This window comes from Pleuronectes platessa, chromosome 4 (genome assembly GCF_947347685.1).
Source record: "Pleuronectes platessa chromosome 4, fPlePla1.1, whole genome shotgun sequence".
NCBI lineage: Eukaryota > Metazoa > Chordata > Actinopteri > Pleuronectiformes > Pleuronectidae > Pleuronectes > Pleuronectes platessa.
In genome coordinates, this window is record NC_070629.1 from 7,966,070 (window position 1) to 7,981,071 (window position 15,002).

General features: G+C 39.6%; 1 protein-coding gene and 1 long non-coding RNA gene across 3 annotated transcripts in view; one reads left to right on the plus strand and one right to left on the minus strand.

Moving 5' to 3' along the window:
- The window catches only part of hk2 (hexokinase 2), a 40,385-nt gene that overhangs the window by 19,648 nt on the left and 5,735 nt on the right, over window positions 1-15,002 (plus strand). For both annotated transcript variants that reach the window (XM_053420549.1, XM_053420550.1), the window contains 8 exons: window positions 2,245-2,406; window positions 2,983-3,216; window positions 9,947-10,251; window positions 10,357-10,505; window positions 11,255-11,374; window positions 11,756-11,851; window positions 13,481-13,580; window positions 14,547-14,730. In XM_053420549.1, the coding sequence (XP_053276524.1) occupies window positions 2,245-2,406; window positions 2,983-3,216; window positions 9,947-10,251; window positions 10,357-10,505; window positions 11,255-11,374; window positions 11,756-11,851; window positions 13,481-13,580; window positions 14,547-14,730 (1,350 nt within the window). The remainder of the gene's footprint in view (window positions 1-2,244; window positions 2,407-2,982; window positions 3,217-9,946; window positions 10,252-10,356; window positions 10,506-11,254; window positions 11,375-11,755; window positions 11,852-13,480; window positions 13,581-14,546; window positions 14,731-15,002) is intronic.
- Window positions 4,926-7,715, minus strand: LOC128438135 (uncharacterized). The gene is made up of 2 exons (XR_008338296.1): window positions 7,389-7,715; window positions 4,926-6,691 (listed from the first exon to the last, which is right to left on the minus strand). It is a non-coding gene; the product is annotated as an uncharacterized LOC128438135 (long non-coding RNA).

Consider the following 15,002-nt stretch of genomic DNA (forward strand, 5'->3'; position numbering starts at 1 on the left):
TAACAGGGCTGTTTTAGACAGGGTAAAAGGTGCTGTTTTAAATTATCCTTGTGGTATTTTGACCAAAATATGTTACAGACATTTCATTAAGATCCCAAGGAACCATTTCAACTTGCGGTAAAATGGGCCTAATATGTCTCTGTTAAATAAAGTTTAGTTAAATCAGAGATTGTTTCATAAATCTGATTCAATTTGTGCTCATTAAAAGATAAGAGTGATGAATAGTGCTTTTTAAATAATGATTTAATTATTTTTCTGGCACAAAAGGGTGAATGAATAACAACAAAAAGAAAATAAACAAATATCGGTATCGGCTATCGGCCAGATTGTTATTTTAAATATCGGTATCGGCCAAGAATTTCCATATCGGTGCATCCCTAGAAAAAAGCATGTAAAAAAAACACTAATGCAATGCCAGAGATATAAATAGTTGGCCAAACAATTGGAATCGTCTTTAAAAATATTTTACAATTGATGGATAAATGAATAGAAAGAGGCTAGATGGACAGATGAACAATCCTCAATCAGCATGTTAATATATTTCCCCCAGTAATATCATGGAAACTTACCTCACTAGTCCTGCACACTACAGCAGGCCTCAATAGCCCTGCTGTAGATTGCAGGATGCTGGGAATTATCTGCGCAAGTGATGGAGAGATGCACAGTGCAGGGTTGAAATTCAACGTGCAGCGTGTGCTGCATTCCATACATCTTTAAAATAGAGTTTTGAATGATGTTTTTATTGCTCAGCGTTTAACTTGCGTATATATTTTTTTTTCAAAATTCCCCAAATTCCCGAGCTGAATATTCCCATGGAAAGTTTCCATGGGAACATCACTCATAATGAATCTCGCTTAGTGAGAGGCCAGAGTTGTTCGTATATGATCTAGACATGCACTGAACTCCAGATATTCTCTGGAGTTTCTCCTGAGGAGGTGCATTTGTGAACGCAAATGTCGGAGGGAGAGCCTGAAATTTGTACGTCCTTCGCCTGAATTCTCTGGAGGTTTTGTTGGTATTGTAAATGAATGTGAAATAAATAATAACAAACTGCCTCTCAACCCATCACTCCCTCACCCGCCCAGAAATCTCCCATAGCTGATCAATTATGTTGAGATCAAGCAACCCCAAAAATGATTCTGGCCTTCTCATAGTGTATGTCAAAGATGAGAATGTGGTGAATGCTGACTGCTGTATGTTTGCCCTATGATAGGCTGGTGACCTTTCCAGGTTGTTCCCCATCTCTTGCACAACGTCAGCTGCGATTAGCTCCAGCTCATCTACGAACCTCAATATAAGCAGTGCGCCAATGACGCCCTGCATTGATACTCTCAGTGACCAAAGAAAGAGTCACTGTTCTGTTTGTCCTTACTTATCATTCTGATGGCATGAGCGTCACGGTCATGAAATGAATAGCCCAAATGTGCTTTTCATCTCCCAAAGGTTTTAAGGTGGATGTCATGAAACACTAGGCAGCTGAGCCATCGTTGTGACTGAAGCTCCTGCCACCTGCTACCCAACAGCTGCAGCCAAAGCTGGCTGGACGTCAGGGCATTATTTTTAAAAGGGTCAATAGACGGTCGCTGTGTTGAGTAATGAAACACACTGGACATTTTCCCTCGACCGACACTCGTCAGTGTTAAAAAATTATGACTGGGGGCGCCCTTAGCTCAGTTGGTAGGGCGTCCCCCCAGCAGCGGACCCAGGTTCAATTCCAGCCCACGGTCGTTCTCTGCATGTCACTCCCCTCTCTGCCCCATTTCAACTCTGTCTCTACACTATCAATAAAGCATAAAAATGCCAAAAAAAATCTTTAAAAAAAAAAAAAATTATGACTGTTACAAAAAAAGTGACTTATTTATGCCAGGATATGAGTTAGTCAGCCATACAAATAATAAATAGCATTTACTCTAAATATTCTGATTGAAATTGTTTACATACTTATTGTTCAACTGTTATGGCGGACAGTGAAATGTGAAAATGTTTGAAAAACAAGAACAAAAGTATTTCAGCTTTTAGATGTATCTAAAACCGCTAAATACAGCACTGTTTAATGTTAAGATCATTTCACACTTTTTAACTGTCGCAGTCTCACAGATTATATCTTTGTACAGGTATTGTCAAATTTTGGACCTTGCTAAAACATCAGTCACATGTGCTTTGATATAGGTCAGTTTTGTATGTTCTGTAAATATGAATGCATTTTTATATAGTTTTCTTTCACTTTTTTGTGTCGGTTTGCAGGTTTGAGAAGATGATCAGTGGCATGTACCTGGGAGAACTGGTCCGTCTCATCATGGTGAGGATGGCCAAAGAGCAGCTGCTGTTCCAGGGCAAGACTACAAAAGAGCTCCTCACCACCGGAAGCTTCAACACCAGATACATCTATACTATTGACAACGACAAGTTAGTTTTTATGTTTGTTTACTGGAAAAACTCTTTGTTACCATGTTACTACAGCCGATTAGGTGTGTTAGAAATAGAAATTAGAAATTTGAATTGCTTTCCAGGGTCGCTGGTAGCAGGGGGCTGTACATCTTTGATTAGAGGGTGATGGTATTAGACGGTACTGAGATTATGTTTGCAACCTTCCCTTAAAATGCTTCCCGTGGCTTTGTTCTATGATTATCTTTTCAAGGGTAAAGTAAGGTTACACATAAGGTTGTTGTTATCAGAAGTGGTCATTTTTTCCATTTTTCAGTAGTGTTTTGTTATCATACAAAAAGTAGTGACTGTCACCCTAAAGGTACTGTACATCAGCTTTTGGTTGCTTACATTGTAAAGGTTTACATTTCTCTGCAAAATTTGCAGTGTGCATTAATCTTGCACTATGAATGAGCAGAGCTGTTTTCAGATCTGAGTACTACAAACACATCTGTATCCTGTATATTGTTTGTCAGAAATCCAGTAATTAATTTTCTTAACAACATAACGTGTTTTGGATCCCACCGAGGTGTAGTGATTATTTGTTTTCTCCTGCAGAGATGAGGAAGGTCTGACAAGTGCTGAAGAGGTGCTTCGGGGCATGGGTCTAGACCCATCGGTTGAGGACTGCATCACCACTCAGAGAGTGTGTCAGATAGTGTCGACACGGGCCGCACACTTGTGTGCTGCCTCGCTAGCAGCAGTGCTGCGGCAAATCCGGGATAACAAAGCGGCTGAGAAGCTGCGTACTACTATTGGAGTAGATGGCTCTGTTTACAAGAACCATCAAGAGTAAGTAATCATGAACACCCTCACATGTGTTTTGGTTTATGTTATGTGATGGAAATTCATCTTGAGATTTGAAATAATGAAATTCTCAGACTGGAGTTGCCATTGAGTCTTTATAATAGTAAGCTCTGCAGAGTATACACAACAAGCACGGGTGCTCAGGATGGAACAGCTGGCTTCAAGTTCACAGAAGCCAGAACTTATACAAAAAGGCATTTCATAAGACATGATATGAAGAAAAAAAAAAGAAGACATGAAAGACATGAGATCATCCTCTGTCTTATCTGCTGTGTCCTTCCGTCCCCGGTACCAGTTCGAAGAAAAACCTCACCCTACCGTCCCTGGTACCAATTAAAAGAAAAACATCACCAAATAAGGGTTCCATCCTAGCAGTGAGACACCTAGTAAGGGGATTTCCAATACCTTAGACACTGGTCAGTGATATTTTCCATTACACTCCCCAATTTGATCATCAATAAAAATCACTAATGAAAAATCAAGATCAAGAAACATCATAATCAGCACCAGTAACAAACATCAAATCATAGAAGAAAATCGTAGAGTCTGCAATCCTACATACAGAGTCACTGGCGATGAGGCCACAATAGGTAGCCGCTGCTGTTTTTGTGGAAAGAAAAAAAAGTCATTTTCCTGTAATTGAGCAAGCATTTCAAATGAAAATGGAAGAAAATCAGGTCAAACTAAAATCATCATCACATTAGCAATTATCAAAATGTAACACTGTATTGATTGGCAAAATAAACTGATATTAAAATGTAATAAAACGTTAATTATCAACATATAGTATATCTAAGGTTTAAAATATATCCAGTGAAACCTAACCCTAACCCAAATCACAATTTGTCTCATAGGCCTTTAACATGGTGTGACATCTTCTGCCCTTAACCCTCATAAGGCGTAAGGAAGAGAACTACTCAAAAAAAAAAAACTTTTCACAGGGTAAAAATAAATAAATAAGTTGAAACCTTAGAGAGAGCCACATGTCAGGGATTACTCACCCAGGACGGACAGAAGTGGTATGTATATATTATTAAGTATGTACAAACTTCATAAAGTAATTTACATTAACCTTAAAAATTCACAGAGCTTCAAATTAAGGCATCAGAAAATATGAAGTTGAAAGGATAATTGCAGTAGCTGTTTTTGTCTAGTGAAACCACTAAGAAACACATAAGCAAGCTGGAGGGAGAAAATAACATAAAAATGAAAATGAAAAATAAAAAGAGTAAAATAAAACTAAATTTGAGTATCGTCATCAGAGTCATCTGTACTGTCAGTGTCCAGTTAGGGAGGGATGGGGAATAAGTTACAGATCCAGGGGACCTGAATCACTTTTCTTGTGTCTAGTAAATTTGCATGTGCTGGACAGGTCTGAGAGAACACTGTAAGAAAAGAGGAGTTCGTTAGATCATCAGAAGCTTTTCTAGGAGTGTGTCTTGACAAAATAATGGGCAAAACAATAATCAAGGAGATCATGGATAACACGAATAGTGAGCCTCTGAGGCTTTTGTCTCTAATTTCGTAACGGGGAACACTGGAGTGCTACCCAGTGAATCAGGGAAGGGGACATTTTCACCAGCCTGCAAAAAAGATTCAGAAACAGGACGTATACCCTCCACTGCTTCTTGTCTGAGTGGATATTGTTGTTTACATGGTCTATAATCAGATTTTGGAGTGATTTTGAATGGATCACAGTTTCTGATGAGGCCCACTTCAGATTTGTCCTTTACCTACAATGTTTCAGGCAGATCTGAAAGTAGAGGAGAAACATCAGAGGGGCTGGACAACATCGCATAAGAATGACGGTGATTTTCAGTCACAACAAATGAGCATGTGGCTGGAGAATAGAAGGTTGGAGACATTTTTAGATCAAATGCACTCAGACTGGGGGAATACATTACGTCAGGCGTGGTTGTGGGTTGCCAATCAACGACAGCCTGGCATGATCTGACAAATGGGCCTAAGTCTTGCCACTGGTCATCATGAAACTGGGAGAGAGAGATGTGAGGGCTGGAATTCGAGACGCGAAACAATGCCAGCTGCTGGTCGGTGAGCGAGACGAAAGCTGCACTTCTGGAACCAGTACAAAAAATATTGGACACTTTCAGAGAATCATCAGAAAAAGGCCAAAACAGATATTCATAAATGTGATCTGCTATGTCTGTCACATGTGAAGTGCAATGCAATGAATCAGTTTGCATGAAATCCGAAAAAGGGATGATAAGAGTGTGACGTGGAGAGCAGATCAGTGAAGGCATTTATATGAAGTAGCCACTGATATACAAACAGCTGCTCATGTGTGGTCTGTGACATTGTGAAGGTGGGTGAAGAAGAATTGTGTGTAACCGTCACTCCATCAGGGGAGGATACTAAATTGAGGCCTAACATAATCATCAAATCTCTTCCTAATAGATTAATTGGGCAACAGGTAGACAACAGAAAAAACATTTCAAACCTAATGGGATATTTGTCTAACTTCATTTGAAAGAATATAAAGCGACCACTCATCTCAGAAGATGTGGGCAAATCTGACATCCTAACCACAGAATAACCTGCACCAGAGTAAACCATGAAATTAAGCTTTGTGACCGTTAACCTGGAGTTGAGGCATTTTCTTAAAAGCATCACTATTGTACTTAACATAAGAACCACAAAGTTGTGTGTAATCTGGTGTATGTGTGTCTGTGTTGGAGCTTCTGTGTGTGTGTTTCACTTCCCTTCTCTGATCCTCGGCGGGTAGGCTGGACGTCTCCTCCCCGTCTGCCCCCTCCTCACTTTCTTATCAAGTTCAGTCGGCAGTGAAAGTTCTTGTCTCCCCGACCCTTCGCCGTTGGGGCAGTTCCTTGCCCAGTGTCCTTTTTCTCTGCAGATGAAACACTCATCTTTGGGAATTTGGGGTCGTCGAGAGAAGCTTCTCCCACGTCCGCGCCCCCCTCTTCCTGGTTCAGTGAAGTTGGCTCTGTTCTCAATGGTATCTTGTCTGCTTGGCCTTGAAAGAGTAGACACAGCCTCATCATGTCGCTGTGTTGATTAAACAGGACAGTTAGACTTGTGAGGAAATCTCCTACGATGTCGTCTAGTTTTTGTTTTCACCCCGTTATTTTGGACATGTCAATTTTATTGGGGAAGGCGGTCCTCAGGGCGTTGAGGAGTGTGTTGAGAGCGTTGACGTATGCTGCATTACCCGCATTATCCCAGTCTGTTGAAGTCAGACGAAGATCTCCCCACCAGTGCGGACACATCTTTGCAAAGTCAGTGGGGCCTAAAGATGAGGAAGAGGTGGCGTCATCATTCAGTCCTCCCGCTGCCCCGTCTCCATAGACTGGGAGAGCGGTGGATGGTGTCTGAGATGGGCCTGAGTGTTGATTGGTGGAGTCTGGTCTCTGCATTTCTTGTGGAGGAGGGTTTTGTCGTTGGTGAGGAGAAAGGCAGGCGTTGAGAAGAGGACTGCCACACCCTTTCAAAAGGAGAATACAGAGATCTATATGATTACTTGTCAACATTCTTTTCAACTTTCTTTTCAATATTCTCAGTTTCCTTCTTGTCAACCGTAGCCATCTGTTTAAATGTTTGTGTTCTGTCCCTACACTCTGCCTCTTTTTTATGTTATTTTTTTTTGTTGCTTTTTTATTCTTCCTTTTTCTCGAGGAGTTTCTCTCTTAAAAGTAAAAAAAAAAAAAATCGACACTGAAGGACCCGTTATGAGGAGCAGCAAAGTCTCTGGACCATATTGGGGAAAAAAAACACTTTCCCGTCCTCACTCACTGCAACCATAAAGCCCACCATTTGGACTTTCTGGGTATGAAATCGCGCACATCTTGCAATTTCCCTTTAACACTCTTATTACCCAACCTTATCAATTAAGTGTAGGAAATCGCACACATCTTGCAATTTCCCTTGAACACTCAATTTAAGACGTGGACGTCTCCACGAATCCTTGTTTATTTCTCCGGCAAAACAGGAAAAATGCTTTCAACTAGGATGATTGCCATGAGGACTGGTCAGATTAACATTAATAATCCACAATAATCCAGAGAGAATGACTAATACACCCGTTCCAAATAAAACCCTTTAAATGTATTATTTCTTATGTTTGACTTCGGTTTTGAGAAATCATCTAAACAGTCGTGAAAATCTGAATTTCAACATCTCACCAGATTTAAGATGACCAAAGAGAGGTCTTTGGATTCCTGTGAAGAAGGTCCAGAACCCCAGTCACTTCGGTCCTCTTGTCTCTTAAATGTTAGAGGTAGAGGCAGAAGATTTCTCTCCCGGGTGGCCAGCCACCGAAGACTTCTAGGGTACAGACGATCTTTCAAGGGATCCTGTTCGTGACGCCAAATTGTGATGGAAATTCATCTTGAGATTTGAAATAATGAAATTCTCAGACTGGAGTTGCCATTGAGTCTTTATAATAGTAAGCTCTGCAGAGTATACACAACAAGCATGGGTGCTCAGGATGGAACAACTGGCTGCAAGTTCACAGAAGCCAGAACTTATACAAAAAGGCGTTTCATAAGACATGATATGAAAAAAAAAAAAGAAGACATGAAAGACATGAGATCATCCTCTGTCTTATCTGCTGTGTCCTTCCGTCCCCGGTACCAGTTAGAAGAGAAACCTCAACCTACCGTCCCTGGTACCAATTCAAAGAAAAACATCACCAAATAAGGGTTCCATCCTGTCAGATAGACAGCATCACAGCAGTGAGACACCTAGTAAGGGAATTTCCAATACCTTAGACACTGGTCAGTGATATTTTCCATTACAGTTACAAATGCAAATATACAGTTCACTTAAGCAATGGGGCTCAGTATTTTTCAGTCCGGGTATATAGTGATTGCAGAACAGAATGCATTTCAGTGGAAGAGCTGAGTGGAATACAAACATCAGCTGTTATCGTGTGATTTCATACGATTCAGTGTATATACATCTGTATTTATTATTTGTTCTGTGTATGTTTGGTCATAGGAATGCCACAAAATCATTATTTATCTATTTTGATTTAGTTATTTAAAAAAAAAAACATAAAAATCGTTTGGAGATGAAAACATTTAGAGGCCCTTTAGTTTGAGCAAAATTGTCGTTAGATACATTTTTGCATTGAGATATTTCTGCTGCCTATCTTTAAACCTGTTGCATAATTGTTTTTGATGATCTGCTTGCCATTATTACAGTCAGAGTTCAACACATTCATTTGCATTTCCTGTTTCGCACTGAGGGTTGATAGAAGCACAGAGACGATCATCTGTAGTTGTGGCATCAATGCAGTAATATCTGTAAACTGAGAACTTATCTTTCACTCTTTAGTCTGTGTACCTGTCACTCTGAATTTGTTGCGTATTTGAGTGGCCTTCTTGTCTGGTTACCTTCACCCGCGCTACTGCCATAGAATAATAATTGTGTGGGAAACACTGATTTAAATTTATGGCTTAATTTACTGTTCAACATTCCCAAGTGAGAAAAAGAATAATCCCTCGTTTGATTCTACTCATTAGTGACCAAGTTAATATAATTTATAAAAACACTTGGGACATTCATCTGAAGTCCCTTCATGTTTTGTACAACTCTTAATGTGGATTCGTCCTGAGGTGTCTATCTACATAGAACTCACCACCGTTTTAGGTCTGCGCAATATATAGAAAATGTATCGCCATCGTGAAATCAACATGCGCAATATATGTACTGCAAAAGACTGCTTGAACTGCGATCAAATGGTGTTCTTTTCACTATGCATTTACACTCTGAATGTCAAAATATTTGGCCAATCAGATGGATTCCTCTCACACAGACTCAGCTGATGGCTCTGACTGATTTTGATTTGTTTGAAATGACACCGCAATATCAACACTGATCATCACATAATGATCGATACTTTTCTTAATGAGTTAAATCTTTCTTCAGAGCAGCGTGCACATTAATCAGCCGTCCCGCTCGCTCTCTTTCTCCTCTCTCTTATTTATTGCATGTCACATCATTGCAAAATTCAACAAGGTTATCACATATCTCATGTTTTCCTAATCTCGTATAGGCCTAGTATGAATCACTTAATGGTTTTCGGCTTAAATCTAGAAGTCGATATGGATTTTGTTCATTTTCATGTACTTTAGGTCTTGGGACCTGAGGATATCATGTCCACTCACACGACCGCAACATTCCTATTTTCTTTGACATAGACAATTAAAATACAAAGCTTTCTCTGATTGAAACAATCATCCCTTTTTTTTATTAAATCCATTACATTTTTCTGTTGCTCCAGGTCGTATTTATTTTCAAATTTCAAAACAACCTTTGCATTTAATTTACTTTGAATTAATTTTTTACGTGATAGACTTTTTTTGTTGTCCATTTGCTGAGGTCTGTGGGTGAGTTAGCTTTCTGTATTTGTGTATTTATAGTGTACATATTGCTGATTTCCATACGTATGTATTTTCTGAAACCTTCATAAAAATTAGACGGAACATCTCCCGACTACTTTAAATTCATTCTGTTCACTGATGTCACTGTAGTCATCAGTTTTTGTCTGTTGAACACAGACAATGAGACATATGGTATCACATACTGATGTGTTGTATATTCCTCTGGAGGATTGAATGTGAAATAACATGGTATAAATAAGCACCTTCGTTGAGTTTTTTTTTTAGGAAAACAGTGTTAACTAAACATCACAGGTTAAAATAAATGTAATTTCCCTCCCCCCCCCCCCCCCCAGGTTTTCCAGGAGGCTCAACAAGATGGTGCGAAGACTTGTGCCAGACTGTGATGTACGTTTTTTGCAGTCACAGGATGGCAGTGGGAAGGGTGCTGCCATGGTAACAGCAGTAGCTTACCGTCTTGCTGCTCAGCATGCGGAGCGTCAGCGGGTCCTTGACACCTTACGTTTGAGCCGTGAACAGTTGCTGCAGGTGAAGAAACGCATGAGTGAGGAGATGGTGCGAGGCCTATCAAAACAAAACCATGAGCAGGGAAGCGTCAAGATGCTGCCCACCTATGTCAGATCAACGCCAGATGGAACCGGTAACTTTGAGAGATAAATGAATTTTCCGGTTTCTATTGAAATTTCTCTTGTGTACAATTCTTTGTGTGTGCTTTCTTAAATCTTCTTTTTATTGTCCTCACCAGAGCATGGAGACTTCTTGGCTTTGGACCTCGGAGGTTCAAGCTTTCGGGTGCTGCTGGTGCGAATGCAAAGTGGAAAGAGACACAACGTGGACATGCACCACAAGATCTACAGTATTCCACAGGAGACCATGCAAGGCACAGGGGAAGAGGTAAAACTTCAGCAGGGGTTGACTTAATTTAGTATGAAATGCAATAAGTGATCAGTGAAACTGAAAGAAGAAACTGAAGAACCTCGGTCATGAGAGGTTGAATCATCTCACTGAATGTCAGACACTGATGCATACATACTAGGAAGTAGAGATATATTAATCAAATATATTCAGTTCAAGTTTTCATTATGTCCTCGAAGGTTTGTTTATTTATAAAGCAGGATTTCACAAAAAATTATTTAATGAGTGCCACAAATTGTTCTGCAGTATAGATCAGTATCATTGGGAGGATTCGGGGATTTTCTTTCATCTTCTTAAACATTGTGAGATAATAATATTAATAATAAAGGCATAATCTTGTCAATTTCCAAGAAAAATGGCACTCAGAAAGCACATACCTCCACCAATGCAGTCCCCCTATGAACATTGAAATTCACTAGATCTGGCTATTGATTTGGATCAGCAGCAAATTTTATAAACTCATAAATATCAGTTCCCTAAACATACCTGGATATTTTCAGAAAAATCCATGTCATCAAGACGTTCTCTGAGAAATCAATGAAAATGTTATAAAATACCCTATCTTGCAATGCTCTACTCAGCTCACAGGACTAATGAGTCATTTGTTGAAGCAAGATTTTCTCTCCGCTACACAATGTGAATGGCTGAATAGTTTGTCTCGGAGATGGTACAATGTAGCCTTCGAATGTTTCTATGAGTTTTTGTACATTCTTTCTCTTGTTCGTCAGCTTTTCAGCCACATTGTGAAGTGCATCGCTGACTTTCTTGAGTACATGGGCATGAGAGGAGCATCCTTACCTCTGGGATTTACATTCTCTTTCCCTTGCCATCAAAGCAAACTGGATCAGGTATTATTGGATTCAATATTCATTGAGTGTACAACTAGCAATCGTATGTATGTATATGCACATGAATGTCATTAACTTGGATGAAACTGTAACTGTCTGCATTAGGCCTTCCATACAATTATTATGTATTATTCATTTGTTAGTACTATTACTATCACTATTTAATTCTTTATTTTACTTCTTAATCAGACTTGCTACATTTAACTATTGTTTTATTATATTTTTCAAGGCTTGTTTATCTTTACTTATAACTATTAACCTATATCTAAAAAGAAAATGACAACCCCTGTTGCAGAGTCATCCACATGTCTCCAGTGTAGTTGGATGCAGTTATTCTTTGTGCGCACACACACCCATCAATTAACACTTTTATTTGTTCAGGGGATTCTTTTGAGGTGGACAAAGGGCTTCAAAGCCAGTGGCTGTGTGGGAGAAGATGTCGTTATGTTACTTAAAGATGCTGTCCGCAGACGACAGGTAATTACAGTCATAACACAAATACATTCTCTGAGCGTTTATGATAAATGTGGGCTGTAAAGATCGAGAGTCGAAGAATATAATAAAAAAGAATCCACACAATGACAAGTAACAAACAACCTTAACATAATAGAGAAATTGCAGTGGGATTGCTGTTCCAGTATATGAGTCTTGCTGTTCCGGGTTTGTACCCTCATGGTTGAATGCACTTATTGTAAGTCGCTTTGAATAATAGCGTCGGCTTAATGATTTGTAATGGAAAGAGAGAGGGAGTGTCAATATATATATATATATATATATATATACTGTATATAAAAAATCTCTCTCGCGTTTTCCTCTAACCCAGGTCCTCTGTCAGAGGCCTGGTAGTTGGAAGGTAAATCTGTGCAGGATCTTAGCTGTTCCTAGGACTGCACTCTTCTGAACAGAGGCTTCAGATGTTGAACCTGCGATCAGCTGGAGACACTCTCCACTAACAGCCCCTTATGCTCCTACTATCACAGGGATTAAATCAGATTTCACTTTCCACATCTTGATGCAAATAAACTACTAAAAACACTTAATTGTCAAAGTATAAAGTGAGTTAAAAGATATACAAGTTAGTTAAATTTCGGGGTTATCAATCTGTCAATTTAGGAAGCACTAATGATTGTGAATCAATTTCATCGGCTGTGGTGCAAATGAAAGTAACAACCGGTGCAATGGAGAGGCAAAAGCAAGACAACCCCCAAAAGGGAATAATTTGCATGTGGTGGCCACAGACAATTGCTCTTTCCTTGACCTTCCTGACTGATTCTTCTGTCCTTGTCACTACTGGGAGCATTATACTATACCTGCAGCCCAATCAGGTTGCACAGGTAGTCCAGCTTCTCCAGGATGCCACGTCCATTGACTGTTCCTCTTGTTCCCCCTGACCAACTGTAAATCCAATTGAGCACCTATAGCAAGGTTATGTATCAGTGTATCTGACACCGCAATGTACCGTAACCAGATCCAGGTCTGGGAGGAGATTCTCCAGGACACCATGCACCGACTCATCAGGAGCATGCCCAGACAAATGGCGGCCATACACCCTTCTGAGTCACATTATGAGTTGCTGTGATGAAATTCGCGCAAGTTGAATCAGCATGTGATATAAAGTTCTTACTTTGAATTTTGGTGTGGTTTTGAATCCAGCCCTCAATGGGTTAATGATTTTGGTTTCCATTGACTTACATCATTTTGTTCTCAACAATTATACAATTTACATCAGTAAAGATTTTCCACTTGAATAATTCATTCATCAAGATCTGATGTGTGATTTAAGTGTTCCCTTAACTTTTAAGCAGTGAATTTATATCAAACTGATGTGGAAGGGGAAATCCATTGTGATCCCTGTCACATATTATAGTAACATCATGATGACATAATTCCGACCTGGTTTTATATTGTTTAAAGACTGTAAGAATAACCAAACTCTTATTTCATCATTAATCAAATGTGTGAAGCTCTAAATTAGAAGTTCTGTCAGATGTGAACAGACACTATTAACTACAAAACACCAGCCCACAACCACACAGCTCTGGTGTTGTTAATTTGTTTGTAACAGAACTAAGGGGTTGTAAATTAATTTGTTGTCACTGCCTCCAGGAATTTGACTTGAACTTTGTGGCGGTGGTTAATGACACAGTGGGAACCATGATGACCTGTGGCTATGAAGACCCCAAATGTGAGGTGGGACTCATCGTAGGTAAGTCTTCTATTCCCCACTTTCCTCTCTGGAAGTCTATCTCTCTAACTCTTTGTGCCATTTTTATGCCGCTGTACCGCACAGGAGAATTTCTTCAAATTTGGTACGAATATTCACTCAAACTCAAGGATGGACTGAATAGAATTTGGTGTTAAAAGATCAACGTCACTGGGACCTTACAAAGGAGAGTTTAGCCTCGTTAATGTGATATCTCCCCAATACCTTGAGGGACTCCTTTCACATTTGGCACAAACATTAACTTGAACATGGATTTCCTTTTGGTAGACGAAGTTCAAACCAAAAGTTCACAGTAGCCTTACTAAGTATGTTGTGTTTATCTTGAACATGATATCTTGAGATCAGCTTGAAGGGATGTCTTTAAATTTGGATCAAACATTCACTTGGACTGAATCGATTTGGGGGCCTGGAGATCAAAGATCTAGGTCACAGTGATCTCACGTTCCTGTTAATTTGATATATCAGAACTGCCCATTGGGAATTTTATTACATCGGGCAAATTCACTTTGATTCATGGATGACATGATTAGTATTTAGTGATCATAGGATAAGGTCACTTGACCTCTCAAACACATCTCAGGAACATCTCAAGGGAATTTCTTCAAATTTGGCACACATATTCAATTGGACTCAAGGATAAATTGAATAGATTTCGATGGTCAAAGGTGAAAGTCACAGTGGCCCAAAAAACATGTTTTTGGCCTCTTGAATGTGGTATCTCAACATCAACTTGAGGAAATTTCTTGAACATTTGATCAGTTGTCTCTTGGACTCAAAGTTAAAGGGATTACATTTCAGTGGTCAAAGGTAAAGTTCCCAGTTACCTTTGTATAGTTTAAGCTAACACTGAGGGGTATTCTATCTTTAAAGTACACATGTTTTCTCTCTGGAAGAAAGCTCTTTCTGTTTTACATTGCATGACAGTTCTTGTAATATATGTCCACATAGGCACAGGCACCAACACCTGCTACATGGAGGAAATGCACAACATTGAATTGGTGGATGGGGATGTAGGTCGTATGTGTGTCAACGTGGAGTGGGGAGCATTTGGTGACAATGGTGAACTTGATGACTTCTGCACCCAGTTTGATCATATTGTCGACGAGTGCACCAACAATCCGGGTAAACAGAGGTAAGGGATGGGTTATTTCTGATAAAGGAAATCTATTGTAATATGTTTCTATAAAATGCAGTTTCAACACTTTGAAAATATAAAGCAGCACAAACGTGGAGCCACAAAGGCAGTATGAACTAAATAAGAGTTGGTGTCAATGCCAGACTGAGAGGGAGAGAGGGCCACAAGGAGGCACGAGACAGAGAACACTTTGGACAGCTTTTTTACCCCTTGTGGTAACAAAACAAGTTGTATGTGTAGCATGGATAGGAACTTGAAAGCTGTTATAT